The sequence below is a fragment of the Phyllobates terribilis genome, unplaced genomic scaffold (assembly GCF_046119375.1).
Source record: "Phyllobates terribilis strain yellow unplaced genomic scaffold, ASM4611937v1 Scaffold_1__5_contigs__length_1240528914, whole genome shotgun sequence".
NCBI classification, from domain to species: domain Eukaryota; kingdom Metazoa; phylum Chordata; class Amphibia; order Anura; family Dendrobatidae; genus Phyllobates; species Phyllobates terribilis.
Genome location: NW_027362761.1, coordinates 612,827,738 through 612,843,303, shown reverse-complemented (window position 1 = coordinate 612,843,303; position 15,566 = coordinate 612,827,738). Strand labels below are relative to the sequence as shown.

General features: G+C 40.7%; 3 protein-coding genes across 3 annotated transcripts in view; all 3 read right to left on the bottom strand.

The window, feature by feature from the left end:
• The window catches only part of LOC141272556 (uncharacterized), a 639,831-nt gene that overhangs the window by 202,692 nt on the left and 421,573 nt on the right, over nt 1–15,566 (bottom strand). The window lies entirely within an intron of this gene.
• Nucleotides 1–15,566, bottom strand: part of LOC141272500 (uncharacterized) — a 312,347-nt gene that overhangs the window by 274,160 nt on the left and 22,621 nt on the right. The gene's annotated exons all lie outside the window — the stretch shown is intronic.
• LOC141272576 (uncharacterized) overlaps nt 3,416–15,566 on the bottom strand; it is a 32,354-nt gene continuing 20,203 nt past the window's right edge. Inside the window, exons 4-6 of the mRNA XM_073683443.1 lie at nt 13,959–14,056; nt 13,719–13,836; nt 3,416–5,772 (exon numbers count right to left, since the gene is read on the bottom strand). Of these exons, the coding sequence (XP_073539544.1) occupies nt 4,295–5,772; nt 13,719–13,836; nt 13,959–14,056 (1,694 nt within the window). The 3' untranslated portion in view covers nt 3,416–4,294. The remainder of the gene's footprint in view (nt 5,773–13,718; nt 13,837–13,958; nt 14,057–15,566) is intronic.

Here is a 15,566-nt window from a genome sequence, read left to right as displayed (position 1 = left end):
TTAGAGCTGCAGATAAAGGGGGCTCGATCACAGCTCTGGATAGTGGGTTGTATGAGCCGGAGGTTATGAACATGGATGACGATACTAATATATGCCGCATTCTGAGTGGAGATCCTACTAATTCATACAATACCCCCTTACATTGTGTTTTGGAGGAGGGTTTGGTATCGGCTGTACTTAATGGCAAACAAAGAGAACGATTAAAGGAAAATCACCCACAATGTCCAATATTTCATACATTACCAAAAACGCGCAAAGAAATCTTTCCTCCGTCATTGAAATCTATTCTAGCTAGTGTGGGTTTACTTACGGACAAATTATGTAAATGGTTGGATAAACGCCTCCGTCAAGAGACTTCCCAGTTGTATGAAGGACAGTAAGGAAGTTTTAAAAGTTACGGAAAATAGGAATTGGTGGAAGGGTTACAGTTGGCTCACATGTGATGTGAGCACACTCTATACTTCTATCCCACATCATACGGGTATAATTGCACTCACAGAACAAATGAATCACTATACGTCTTATTCAGAAAGAATTTATTGTGCTGATCACACATCGTTCGAAACATAATTATTTTATTTTTAATGGAACTTTTCTTCTACCGTTACAGGGTTGCCCAATGGGCGCTAATTTTTCATTCTCATTAGCAAACATTTTGCTGGGTGGTGGAAATATAAATATATTTATAACGCTGTTAACCCTTTTGTGTCAGCGATCCACTGGTACGGACGTTTCATTGATGACATTCTCATCATTTGGGAGGGCAATGTGGCGTCCATACTAAGGGTTTGTTGTATACATTAATATACATCATTGCCATCTTACATTTACCCATAATGTGCAGCCGTCTTCCATAAACATTTTGGACATTTTCTTGAGGGAGACATTGATACCACACATATTCACAATACTATTTACAGAAAATCCAATAGTTGGGAATTCTATACTACGTGCATTGAGCTCTCGTCCCAAACATCATAATTTACCTGTTAGTGAATAAATTAGAGGTAAATGAATATGTAATGATAAAGATACATATGATCAAGAATGTCACAACACAGATCAACGATTAACCCAATGAGGATATAAACGTCACATCCTAAATAAGGCAAAAAATCAAAGCCGATACTAAAACCAGAGAGAATTATCTGATAAGAAACAAATAAAAGCATCCATCAGTCTAGAGATACATTCAATACTGGCTGCAGTGAAGATTCCTATAATATAGTGAATATTACCAGAAAACATTTACCTATGTTATACACCGACAAGGATCCAGCAACAAGAAAGACAACTGACACGTGGAGGACGAACACCAAAGGTTTCATTGAATGTGGGAGAAATAAATGTGGTTTGTGCAAGTCTGTGCACAAAGCAAAAATGTCTGCATCTACTAACCATAATAAACCCTATAATATCCGACATCTCATTAGTTGTAGCTCCACACGTCATTGACACCATACAATGTGAAGCTTGTCTGCTGCAATATGTGGGGGGCACGGTCAGACCCTTACGTCACCACATTGGGGGACACGTTAGGGACGTTCTTGGCCCCACAACACGTAATACATCTGCAGCATCACAACATCTCATACAACACAATAGGGATTAATCACTTTACAGTTGTGGGTATTGAATATGTCACCAGACCAGCTAAGGGGGGAGATTGGTATAAAAGTACACCCCCGAGAAGCCTTGTGGATTCTGGAATTAGCCTCCAGATTCCCCAGTGATATGAAGCTTCGTTCAGACCTTGTATCCATTTACTGAATTGTGTTTTTCCTCTTTTATAGTAATTATACATAATATACACATTATAGATGCAGACACTTCATTCTTCTATTGCACGGATGCTTATTGTTGTAAACAGCATATGATTGTCCATAGGTATAATTTAAACATACTCATTTTTTTTGCTCCTATTCCAGGATGTTCTGTTTTTAATGTTTCTACGATTTTAATTTGTATTTTTCAATAAAAGTTTTTGGTTTTATTCACACTGGAAAACAAGTGCTGGATTATCAGTAACTTTCTTTGTCCCGTCCATTCCTTCCCAACTGTGATTTTTCGTCCAAGCATTGAGAGATGAGCTGAAAGCAGACAATGTTTTCTATAGAGGAATGGCAGACATGGGTGTTGTCCACATAGAAAGCCTCTCCTAAATCCCATGCACAAAAAAGCCGCCCTACAATCTGCCAGGACACATGCGGAAACATATGAAGACTCCTGGGACTTTATACTCTGGAGTGATGAGACCAAGATAAAGGTTTTTTTTGGAACTGATGGCTTCAAAACTGTATAACATTGAAGAGGTGAGGAATACAATGAGAATGCATGGGGTCTACAGTGAGACCTGGTGGTGGCCGTGTCCTTATGTGCGGCTGCATGAGGAGCTACATTTCATTGATGGTATCGTGAATTCACAGATGTTCTGCTCTATAGTGAAAGAGAAGATGCTGTCATCACTCTGTTCCCTTGGTAGGCCACTGTTACATTTCTGAAGAACAGGGTGACAGTGATTCAGTGGCCAAGTGTCTCCTGGTCTGAACCCAACCAAACACCTATGGGGAATTCTGAAGAGACAAGTTGTCATCGCTCCATCCGGCATCCAGGCTCTAAGAGCTCGTTATTGAAAGAGAGATAAAAGATAGATATAGTATTATGTTACTAATTAGCTCATTCCAGGCCTAGAAAACTTGGGGCCGTCCTTAAAAATCATTGAGGCCATACAAAATAATAGATGTAGTAGCTTTTGATGTGGGGTGTACTCATTTTTGCATCAACTAATTTGAGTAAAACTGAAGATTTTGTAATGAAAGTTATATTAGTAATGTTACTTTCATATTGTTATTGATTAAAAAAAATGTTCTATGAAACTCAATGTTGGCAACATTTTGGAAATTAATTTTGTGTTCAGTGAGATATTAAAATCTTACTTATCAAAGGGGGCGTACTCATTTATATTGAGCACCATTTCTTACAATTTATAAACGCAATAAACATACCATATTTTTTGGACTATAAGATACGCTTTTTTCCTCCAAAATTTTGGAGCAAAGTGGGGGTGCGTCTTATAGTTCGAACTATACATGTCCATACTATATACTGTGGCCGTGGGTGGTGTGGAGAGGAGCGGCAGCGGGGGATGAGCGGGGCACAGGAGGCAGCAGCTGCCTGCTGCAGCCTACGCTGTGCCCGCTGCTAAAGAAAATGTATATTCCCTGCTCTCCACTCCCATAGGCATGGAGAGCAATAAATATTCATTTTACTTAAAAGCACACACACTGTACCCGCAGCGCGGCTCCTGCTGCGGCCGGCGGTCTGTGTGCCCGCTGTTAAAGTCCATGAATATTCACTACAATCCACTCCCATGGGCTGTAGTGAATATTCATGGTCTTTAATAGCAGGCACACTGACCACCGGCAGCAGCAGGAGCCGCGCTGCAGGTACAGTGTGCGCGCTATTGAAGAGAATGAATGGTCACTCCTCCCCATGCACACAGTCCCGGCGTGGGGAGCAGTGACTATTCCAGCACTGCATCTCAGTGTGAGGGCGAATGGCAGGGACAGAGTGGCGGCAGCAGAGCGGGACGCAGCGCTGGAGGAGAGAGGAGGTGGGTATCATTGTTCATTTTTTTTGTGGGCAGCGTGATGGGGAACAGGGGGTGCCAAGCATACCAGGATCAAGGGGTGCCATGCATACCAGGATGTGTGATCAAGGGGTACTATGCATACCAGGATGGGGGATCAAGGGATGCCAGGCATACCAGGATGGGGGATCAAGGGGTGCCAGGCATACCAGGATGGGGGATCAAGGGGGTGCCATGCGTACCAGGATGGGGGATCAAGGGGTGCCATGCATGTCAGGATGGGGGATCAAAGGGTGCCATGCATACCAAGATGGGGGATTGGGGTGCCATGCATACCAGGATGGGGATGAGGGTCACGTATACCAGGAAGAAGGGGCCATACATACCAGGAGGGAGGATATTAACAGAATTGGGGGACATTACCCCAATACCAGTGTCAGCAGCAGACCCCCTCCCCCATAACAGGGCACCAAGACCACATTTTTTGCTGACTTCTTTTTTCTATTTTCCTCCTCTAAAACCTAGGTGCGTCATATGGTCCGGTGCGTCTTATAGTCCAAAAAATATGATAAACTGTTTCTTTGTTGTATGACTTCTCTCATGTATAACAAGATTTGATGTATTTATAAAAGATTTCTCAGACAGTGAACATGAATACGGCTTCTCTCCTGTGACTTCTCTCGTTTGTAATAAGACTTGATTTATTTAAAAATTATTTCCCACATTCTGAACATGAATATGTTGTCTCTCTTGATGTCTAATAAAATTCCTTTTATCAGTGAAGGACTTTCCACATATTGAACATGAAAATGGTTTTCCTTGTATGTGAATTTTCTCATGTAAAACTAAATGTGATTTTTGTTTAAAACATTTATCACACAGTGAACATGAATACGGCTTCTCTCCAGTGTGACTTCTCTCATGTATAGTAAAAACTGATTTATATTTAAAAGATTTCCCACATTCTGAACATGAATAAGGCTTCTCTCCTGTATGAATTCTCTGATGCATACCAAGATACCCTTTATCTGTGAATGACTTCCCACATTCTGGACATGAATACGGCTTCTCTGCTGTGTGACTTTTCTCATGTCTCACAAGACCTAATTTCTCTGTAAAGCCTTTCCCACAGAATAAACATGAAAATGGTTTCTCCCCGGTGTGAACTCTATGATGTTTAACCAGTTGTGATTTATTTCTAAAACATTTCCCACATTCTGAACAGGAGTATGGCTTCTCTCCTGTGTGAATTCTCTGATGTCTAATAAGATTCCCTTTATCTCTGAATGACTTCCCACATAGTGAACATGAACACTGCTTTTCTCCTGTGTGAATTCTCTGATGTTTAAGAAGATTACATTTTTCTGCAAAGCACATTCCACACTGTAAACATAAATACGGTTTCTCCCCTGTGTGAGTTTTTTTGTGTGTATTAAGATGTGATTTCCTTTCAAAAGATTTCTCACATTCGGAACATGAATACGGCTTCTCTCCTGTATGAATTCTTTGATGTATACCAAGATACCCTTTATCTGTGAATGACTTCCCACACTCTGGACATGAATACGGCTTTTCTCCTGTGTGAATTCTCTTATGTAAAACAAAAGTTGATTTTTGTGTAAAACATTTCCCACACAGTGAACATGAATAAGGCTTCTCTCCAGTGTGAATTCTATAATGTGTATCAAAACTTGATTTATATTTAAAAGATTTCCCACATTCTGAACATGAATACGGATTCTCTCCTGTATGACTTCTCTCGTGTTTCACAAGATTTGATTTAGCTGTAAAGCATTTCTCACAGTGTGAGCATGAAAATGGCTTTTCTCCTGTGTGAATTCTCTCATGTGCAACTAATTGTGATTTATATGTAAAGCATTTCCCACATTCTGAACAGGAGTATGGCTTTTCTCCTTTGTGTTTTCTTTGTGTTAAAAAAGTGGAGCTTTTAGTAAACTGCTTGTGAAACTGAAATCTTGTATCCACTGTGTCACCTGGACTTTTGGTAACAATGTGAGATTGTTCAGGAGAGGGTTCCTCATGATTAGGAGGATTATAAGAAAGTGAAGTGCTGTGAAGTCCAGAAGGTGCAGGAAGGGTGATGAGGTTTCCTCCATTAGAGTGCTCCCAGATATCTTCTTTTTTATAATTTAGTGATAAACCATTATTCTCACAAGGATTTGCTGTAAGGATGAAAGATAGATTAGATGTGATTGATTTCTAAATGTATTTTCTGGATCTCACAATGAAGACCCTCGTCAGTGAAAGTACCGGTAATAAGGAGGACAACTACATGCCATAACATTAACACAATGACGGGTAAAGTGAATAACACTTATAAACTGGTGACATTGGCACAAGTCAGGGGTGGCAGAGATTAGACAGCAAATAGACAGTTCTTAAAGGGAACCTGTCATCAGGATTTACTCCCTTAATGTACCATCAGTGCCATTTCACTCTTGTAGCAAGTTTCGCATCATGCTCTTCGTGCAGAAAACTGTCCATGCAATTAAAAATGGAGTTTTAATATTTCAGCACCATATACAAATGAGATTGACAAGTCACAAAGGCGGCCCTACATCCAGGAATAGTCGAGCTCCGGCCACCGTCATCATGTCCACAGCACGCCTAAGGGCATGATAGGAAATCTTAGAAGGAGACTGAAATAGCACTGAAGATACATTAAGAGGGTAAATCCTAATTACAGGTTACAGAGAGAGAGAGAGAGAGTGGCTCATCTATCAGCCCATTGTTTCCCCGCGACGTGATCCTGGCATGTCGAGGAGTTGCTTTGCAAACCAGAGACCTACTACTAGCCTCAGGCTCTGCAATGTTCAACAGATTACAAGATCACAGCAGAGGCTGAGTCTAAAACTGCCATCAGAGTAACAATGACAAAGAGTATTTTTGGGAGAAACACTGGAATTTTCCTCCATTGATCTGGGCTCATCCAGCATACCTAGAGAAGATACCTGGAACATGTTCACATCCACAATACCTTGGGTGAGAACATTTCTTTTACACTATATATGTCGAATCAAGGATCATTTGCTATGGCTTGGTACCGTTGCATTGCTTTAATGATTTTTGGTGTTATTATGGTACCCTCTATGCCACGGAGATGCAATTTGTGACTGAGCCAGCTGGCATTGTCTTGGAGTACCACAGTGATGCACCTTGTGGTTTTTGTGCCTCCTTACCCTGATGTATGACCTGGTTCTAGTTGTGGTGTATCAGGTGCATGTGACGTGCCTTATGTGTTTGGCCTTGTTCTCTTCTTATACCACTAACAGGTATATTTACACTGTCTTCCTGCTATTCAGGAATATTTATATATATATATTTTTTAAACATTACCCACTTTCTTTTTAACCCCACTACTCGACTACCCATATTTAGAAATGTAAATGGGTTAAGAGTTTAGCAGCAATTTTTTATTTTTACAACAAAGTTTACAAACATATTTTGGTGGAGATAACTTCACGTTTGAAGTGACTTTTAGGGGTCTTTATGTCACTAAACACCTAAAAGTGACCCCCTTTATAAAAACTGCACCCTTCAAGGTATTTAAAACCACATTTAGGATGTTTGTTAACCCTTCCAGTTCTTCACGGGAATTGAAACAAAGTGGAAACAAAATATGAAAAATTTTCCCAAAAATGTTGCTTTAGACTCAATTTTTTCATTTTCACAAGGGTAACAGGAGAAAATGGACCTTTCTTTTTTTTTGTGCAATTTCTCCTGAGTACCTACGATACCTCATATGTGGTCGGAAACTACTGTTTGGCTCATATCAGGGCTCGGAAGGAAAGGCGCGGTATTTGAATTTTTTGGAGTACAATTTTGTCTTGAATAGATTGGGAAACACCACTAAAATGTTGATTTGGCCCCAAATTTTACATTTTCAAAAGAGATTACAGGAGAAAACAAAAGCTACAATTTGTTGCACAACTTTTTCTGAGTGTGATATTACACTACGTGTAATTCTGAACTACTTTTCAGGCACAGTAGAAAGCTCAGAAAGGAAGTAGTGCCATATTATCATGCAGATTTTACTGTTATGGTTTGCGGGCGCCATGTCACATTGGCAGAGCCCCTGAGGTGCCAGAACAGGAGAACACCCCCATAAGTGACCCCATTTTACAAACTGCACCTCAAAATTAATCTAAGGGTGCAGTGATCATACTGACACCGCAGGTGTGTCACAGAATTTCTTACCATTGGGCAGTGAAGAAAAAATCATTACATTTTTACCACAAAAAAAATTGTTTTCGCCCCAGATTTTACATTTTCACACTGGGAAATGGGTAAACATGTCACAAAAATTTGTCCTGCAAGGTCTGTTGAATGTGGCCACACGGTAAGACCCGGGAGGGACGGAGCGCTATTTGACTCTTGGAGCACAGATTTTCCTAGAATAGTTTGCGGACTCCACATACAGAGCCCCTAAGTGACTGAAGTGACCACATTTTGGAAATTGCATCCCTCTGGGTTATCTACAGGCGCAGTGACGATTTTGACTCCATGAGTGTTTTCCATAAACAAAGTAGTAGTAAATGTTGCGGAGTTAAACTTGCAAATCTGCCACTGTAGTGCCCAGTACATTGTAGTGACCAGTACATTGTAGTGCCCAATACATTGTAGTGACCAGTACATTGTAGTGACCAGTACATTGCAGTGTCCATATATTGTGCCCAGCTCGTGCTTCTGGAGACACACACCCTGTAAAATAGGCTCTCATCACTACAGAGATGCCAAACATATGGACGATAAATGTGGTTTAGGCAAACTGTGGGGCTTAGAAGGGAGGGCGGCATTTTGATTTTTGAGTGCAGAATTCGCTGGTTTCTTTTAGGAGGCGAGGAATCGTAGTGCCTTTCCAGAGCCTTTGTGTTACCACTAATATGGAAGCCCCCTATATTTCCATTGACAGATGACAGTCCTGAGTGGGGGCTTTTTTGTGGATTGAGTTGAAGCTTTTATTGGGAACATTTACAGAACATTTTGGATCACATTTATCCTGCGCTCTACGCTGAGCACTTATATCGGAGTTTCCATCTAAATCTCCGAGTGACGTGATTCAGATGAAACCCCTTGAGAGAACCATTCACTATAATGAGGCAGCAGAGTTACTCTAGACTCTGTTCTGCTGTGTCCGTCTTTTCAGAGGTGCACAAAACTACGCAAAGATTTACACAGAAACCTGATGTAAGCGCTCAGCCTAGTACACAGGATAATTGTGAGCCGAGCCATACTGCGATCTTTGGAAGGCACTAATCGGTTTTATGCATTTTTCACGTTGTTCCTCCTGCGGTATAAGTGATTAGACGACTTTATTCTTCAGGTCGGTGCAATTACAGCGATACCAGATTTATAAAGTTGTTTTATGTTTGGCTGCTGTTACAGACTGAAAAACGCTTCTTTTTTTTTACAATCGCCATATTTTGAGAGCTATAATTTTTCTAGATTTCTTCCGACAGTCATGCTTGTTTTTTAATCGCTTTCTATTCCGATTTTTAGGAGGCAGAATGAACAAAAAAAACAGCAATTCAGGAATTGTTTTTTTTAATGTTTTTTTATGCCGTTCACAGAGTGGTAAAAGTGATAAGGCAGCTTTATTATTCGGGTCAGTACAATTACAATGATACCACATTTATAGAATTTTTTTATGTTTTGGCATTTATACACAATAAAAACAAGTATTGTTTTTGCATCGCTGTAATCCGAGAGCTATAACTGTTTTATTTCTTTGCTGACGGAGCAGTATGGCGGCTTGTTTTTTTTGCGGGGGGAGATGATGTTTTCAGCGATACTATTTTTAGTTACATTCATCTTTTTGATCGCGTTTTATTCCACTTTTTTCGTGATATAATAAAAAAAAAAGCTAATTTTTTTTGCCACTTTTTTTTTTTTTATTTCTTTTTAACTAGTGTGACAATTTTACAGATGGGGGTCATTCCGGACGTGGCGATACCAAATAGGTGCACTTTTTTAGTTTATTTTTGTTTTTACATAAATGTACGTATTTATTGGTATAATGTTTTTTTCTTTGCTTTTGTTCTTTAATTTTGCAATTTTTTTTATTTTTACATGTTTTTTCAAATTTTTTTTTAATTATTATTTTTTTTTACTTAGTCTCTCTATGGGACTAACTTCTATTACTCTGTCGGAGCCAGATTAGGGAAACACTAGACTGTGTCGAAGCTGCTTGGGAACAGTTTTTGGCATAAACGAATGAACGACGGATATGGTCTTTTTTTTTTTTTTTATGTTTTTTTTAGCTATCCATTTGTGGACTATGCCAGATTCGGTAGACTACAGTGGACCTGTGTGGCTTTTTTTTTTTTATAAATTGGTGAAACGGAGAGTGTGGAGGAGTGTTTTTTTTCGAATGCACACAAAAATAGTTTGTTTTTATTTTTGATTACTGAGTTAGTAATGAGGGTGTCTGACTGACACCTCTCCATTACTAACACCGGGGCTTGTCAAAAATCACAGCTGACATCAATGCCAACTACCATTACCCCGATTGACCACAGCACCGCTCAATTAGGAAAGCAATTGGGAAGAGCCGGGCAAAGCTCCAGAACTGGCGTCTCTGCACTTCCGATCATGCGCAGTGCGCCTCTCTGAATCCGACACTATTACACCCGACTTCAGAGGATAAACGAGGAGAGGGGAAGCAGCTGCTTGCAGGTGAGAGGTAAGTATAGCGCTAGCGATGACACCGGAGCTTGTAAGTTATGTTATCATGCCCACAGGGGTGTGATAACATGCTAAGTTAGCCGACTAGTCTGGGGACACTAACGCCTCATTGACTCATCAAACGCTTAATTTACATATCCTAAACGGACTTTAGAAATACTTTTCCTAATGATCTGTTTTTTATGTGTAATGTAATAAAGAGACTGTTTAGCATAACACAGGTGTTTTCATTTGTCTGCCCTATCACCTTTTGGGTGCGGCTTTATATTCTTTCCCCCTGCTGGCATTTCCTGCAGGTGATTGTCTAAATATCCAAATGAAACTTTCTGTGGTAGTTTAAAGCCAATCAGAAATATTCCAGTTAGGGTTTATCTCACTACTGTATCTGTTCTTTCCTCTGCACCTATCTACTTTTTTCTTTTAGGATGTTGAAAGCAGATTATCTAACAGTATGTGCTTTATTCTTTATTTTGTGGTTTATTTTACTCACTCTGGGATCTTTCCTTTTTCAGCACACTTTCACTTTTGCAGGTAATTCACAGTCTTTAGCTTTACCTTTTATCCCAAGTGAGTTGCTACACTAGTATAACACCTGTTTTGCACTTATCACCACGTTAATGATGCCCTTCCAGGCTCTATTTACCTGTCAAAATTCTCAATAAACTCCCATTTAAATTATCCAGAGTGACATGACATTAGTCATATGGTGATCAAAATATATGAAAATCTTTATTTAACACAGCAAGCAGACAAAATTTTAAAACCACGCCCCTAAAAAACCCATTTAAAAACAGAGGACAGTGTGGTATACATATGGCATTCTGACACACGGATGGACAGGTACAAAATTATACAGTAGTATATCAGTTATATGCAAGTTGGTTACTCAAGCATAGCTAGCTATACAAACTTCACAATGGTTATTATTGTATTTATAAATACCCAGACATTATCAGTAAAGAATTAATTATTGTAACATTTCATCATAAATTTAAATCACAATTGACATGGCATGAATAACCATTATAATAAATTAATAGTCAGTCTTTCCTTAGAACAATACAGACCGTGTGCCATATTAGCGATACCACACTGCCCAGTACCCCTACGCGCGTTTCGTGTCCCGCGTTATTGCATTTGTCATTATTAATATAATATGCTTTCCTCAATATATAGCGGGAATAGGATTTTAAAGGGGATTACTAAATTTACTGTTATGCTACCAATATTATATTCGGGTGTTGGAAATTGTATGAACTTTACCGATTTAACATCTTGCTGTATCAGAATATGTATGAATATATTACTGATCTAACATCGTGCTGTGTTCTCTAATTTCATATAGCATATTCAATGAAAAAAAATCACAATCCAGGCTATAGTAATGTTAAAACTATAGCCTGGATTGTGATTTCTTCATTGAATATGCTATATGAAATTAGAGAACACAGCACGATGTTAGATCAGTAATATATTCATACATATTTAATTGCAATCTCAACTGAGGCCTTGGATAAAAACATCATTCCAAAATCATCATTATGGCAACTGACATGGAGTCCCTTTATACATCAATCAAACACAAGGATGGCTTGAGGGCTGTTGAGTTTGACTTAATGATGACACATTTGGACCATCATCTGATTAAACTAATTTTTCAGCTCCTTAACTTTGTATTAAGACATAACTTTTTTTAATTTAAAGATAAGATATACCTACAAGAAAGAGGGACCGCAATGGGGGTGTCTTGTGTGCCCTCTTATGCATGCCTCTTTCTGGGGTACTGGGAGCAGAATATAATCTATCCAAAAGGTGGGGTCCAAATGTGGGTAAGATTCATTGATGATTTAATCATTGTATGGCAGGAGGAAGACAGACTCCTGGATGAATAGACAATTCTTTTGCTTTCCCCATGACTCACAATCCAGAAACGTCAGTGGCTGGATGAAAGATGCAAAAGTCTTTCTGGATCCCAGAAACTCACTCAGCTTTTATGTACACACACACTGATTACATGCAAATAGGTCACAGGTTAGGATGTTACCTTTAGTAGCCATTCATGTCAAATTCTGTGCATGTGATCAGGCCAAAATCACCAGGGCATGTTAAATTTTGATCGGGGTCATTTGGATGTTTTTGGTTGTCATTAAGATTTAAAAAAAGAAAACACAGTAGTTTGACAATAAATGGCTTCACCCAACCAATAAACATGAGTGGAGAAAAAGTTTTTTTGGTATCATTCATATTTGCGGAAACAAAGCCAGAAAGGACAAATTCTGCCGGGGTATGTAAACTTTTGAGCACAACTGTACATTACTGATCTAACATTGTGTTGTGCTCTCTAATTTAACTATAGCCTGGATTGTGATTTCTTCATTGAATATGCTATATCAGAGTAAACCACAGGAGGGCAACCTAACCCAGAAAATGTTGAAGACAATATAACCTAGAATAGAAATGTGAAGAAAGCATTATACGGGCTGGTTATTTCCTTTCTGCAATTTTCCATGGATTTAGGTTTATGGGCAGATGTTGTCATTTAACAAGATGGCGCCCTGGTGCTCTCTGTGGGTGCACGCCTGTGCGGTGCCGCCGTGCCTCCGCTCCCTTGCCTGGCGTCCTATCGGACGTCTCGCTGTGCGCGCTCTGACTTCCGGGACGCCGGCTGTGGGGGACGACGTGCGCCGGGGTAGCATGGATGCGCCCAGATACACAGACAGCGTACGGTAATGACAACAATACACCTCCTTCACTCTGCTTATGGGCTTATGGATATAATGGATTGCAAAATGACCATTCACAATAATGAATATATAATTCTGGGCAAATCTTTGGATATATGATTGCCGCCAGGGCATGATAGGTGGCTGCCTTATCTCCTTGTCTGCTTGCTGTGTTACATAAAGATTTTCATATATTTTGATCACCATATGACTAATGTCATGTTACTCTGGATAATTTAAAATGGGAGTTTGTTGAGAATTTCGATCAGATTCGGGTTACTCCCCGTATATTACTAATGGATCTATATATCCTGCTAGTGTTAATTAATCTATTTACCTGTCAGTTGCTGCTGGAGGCGATATGAGTAAAGGGGCTGGATGTTATACGCTGGAGGGAGGCTATGCGGCCGGATGTATTGCATCAGTTTGTACATACGAGCTCGTGATCTTCTTTATGTTAAAGCAGCCCTCCACCCTAGGACAGAAAAGTGACTAAACATCTGTCATGTATTGTCATCTACCTGGTGTCCTCCGCTTGCCTCCAACTGAGATCTGTGTTTTGGTGCTCCCACATCCAAGACATTCATTGGTGCACAGACGGACTTCTGTATAGGAGCAGCTGCGCCATCACCGGACCGGAGACACACACACACACAATATCACATGCCGGTTATTATTACACCCCAGTCATTATTACACACCTGTGGAAACATCTCCCGGAATCTCCTCCTTCACGTCGCTCATACACGGCTGATCCCCCCTCGTCATCGCTTCTTCTTCTGTCTCGTCCTTCACTTTATTTTTAGTCGGATCTTCCTCCTGATATATCAGATGTAACAATCAGCACAATACAAGAAACCACCAAAATCTGTGACATCTATGACCTCGATCAGAAATGTCCCCCCATATACAGATCCGGTACAGGGCTCAGCACCGTCTACCCGATGACTCTTCGGGATGTTGTGATTCTCCTCTGGACAGTCCTGGGAATACAGAGGACGGGGACATCTCTCTGGTGGATTTCTCCTCCTGGATCCATCTGTGGAGACACATAGACTGAATATATGACCTGCCGTGTATCTGTCTATATATGAGACACGTCTCTCAGAACCGGTATGTCAATGATAACAGCCGGGAGATCATGCAGATACCACCGAAGCCACCAATATGTCAGGGAACAACACTCCGCCACCTCTAATCGCGAGGACAATTACAAAATTAACTGATAAGTGATAAATGAGGCTGCAGCTGTTTTCACTACTAGGTCGGTTATTGGGGAACTCGAGCGTATAGTATGTACACATCTGATTCCAACGCATGTCACCAATTTGACCTATCCAATCCACACCAGCAAAGAAATCAAACCATGGATGTTGTCAGGGAGATATTAAGAAAATATTAACCATTTCTCCCAAGCCCCTCTTCACCCCTACCTTATCCATCATTTGTCACAAGAGGAGAGCTGACAGTCCAGCATCTGTCTCAGCAAATTATCACCCAAAGCAGAAGTAGCTTAAACAAATGCTGGCACACAAGAGGTGCCACCAGCCTATTTAAAATGCAAGTGTATTTCCCACTGACGCAGGCCTGCGTTAATTTACAGTGAGATGAGGAAAATGTACTCCCGGGCTTCAAAAGGAAATCTATAGTGAGGCCGGCACCGATACGGAATATGGAATATTGTAAGTTCCATAATTCCGATAATAATTGGACCAATATTTTTAGTGGCAGGGTCAGCCTAGGAACAAGATGCTTATTTTTCATAGGTGTGAGCCCCTCCGGGAAGTGGTAATGCAAAAGTACCAGAATAACGGATCGCAGCTACACCATGTGTGGTCTCTAAACGTAGATAAAATCATAACGGAAAATATGGCATCACTTGCAAGCATCTGCGATCAACGAGCGATAAGTTATCCCAGAAGTTAGAGTTTTTAATAAAGACATGAAGGGTGGAGCCCAGCCCCTGTGATGTCAGCACAGGGGGTGTGTGGGCAGGTTCCCCCTTAGGCACAAAAGAATCCACGGAGGATAGATGAGCATTCGTTGCAGGAGTTATATTTATTATAGCAACGGATCCTGTTCGTTAACAGTCAAATCATAGGAGAGTGTTACGCGCACGCCCGTGCAGACTGGCGTGAGCGTGATTAGTGATCCCACTGGACCATAAACCGAGGAGTGCCTGGAGGGGCGTGACTAAGTATCAACCCGGTCCGACCAAGGTTGCACGGTGGCTCAATCGACTCCGTGAACCAGGGAGGAACCAAGCAGAGGGACCAGGTGCTACTCCAAGTCAGACCCCGGTCACAGATGTTGACCCACACCGGGGAATGCAGGAACAGGCAGGTTAGGCTGGCATACAGACAGGTGGATACTGGCAAGCACAGCTGGTATGCAGACAGGTGGGTACTGGCAGGCACGGCTGATATGCATACAGGTGGGTACTGGCAGGCACGGCTGATATGCAGACAGGTGGGTACTGGCAGGCACAGCTGATATGCTTGTAAAGCGCCATGGAACCTAATGGCGCTATATAAATATTTAATAATAAT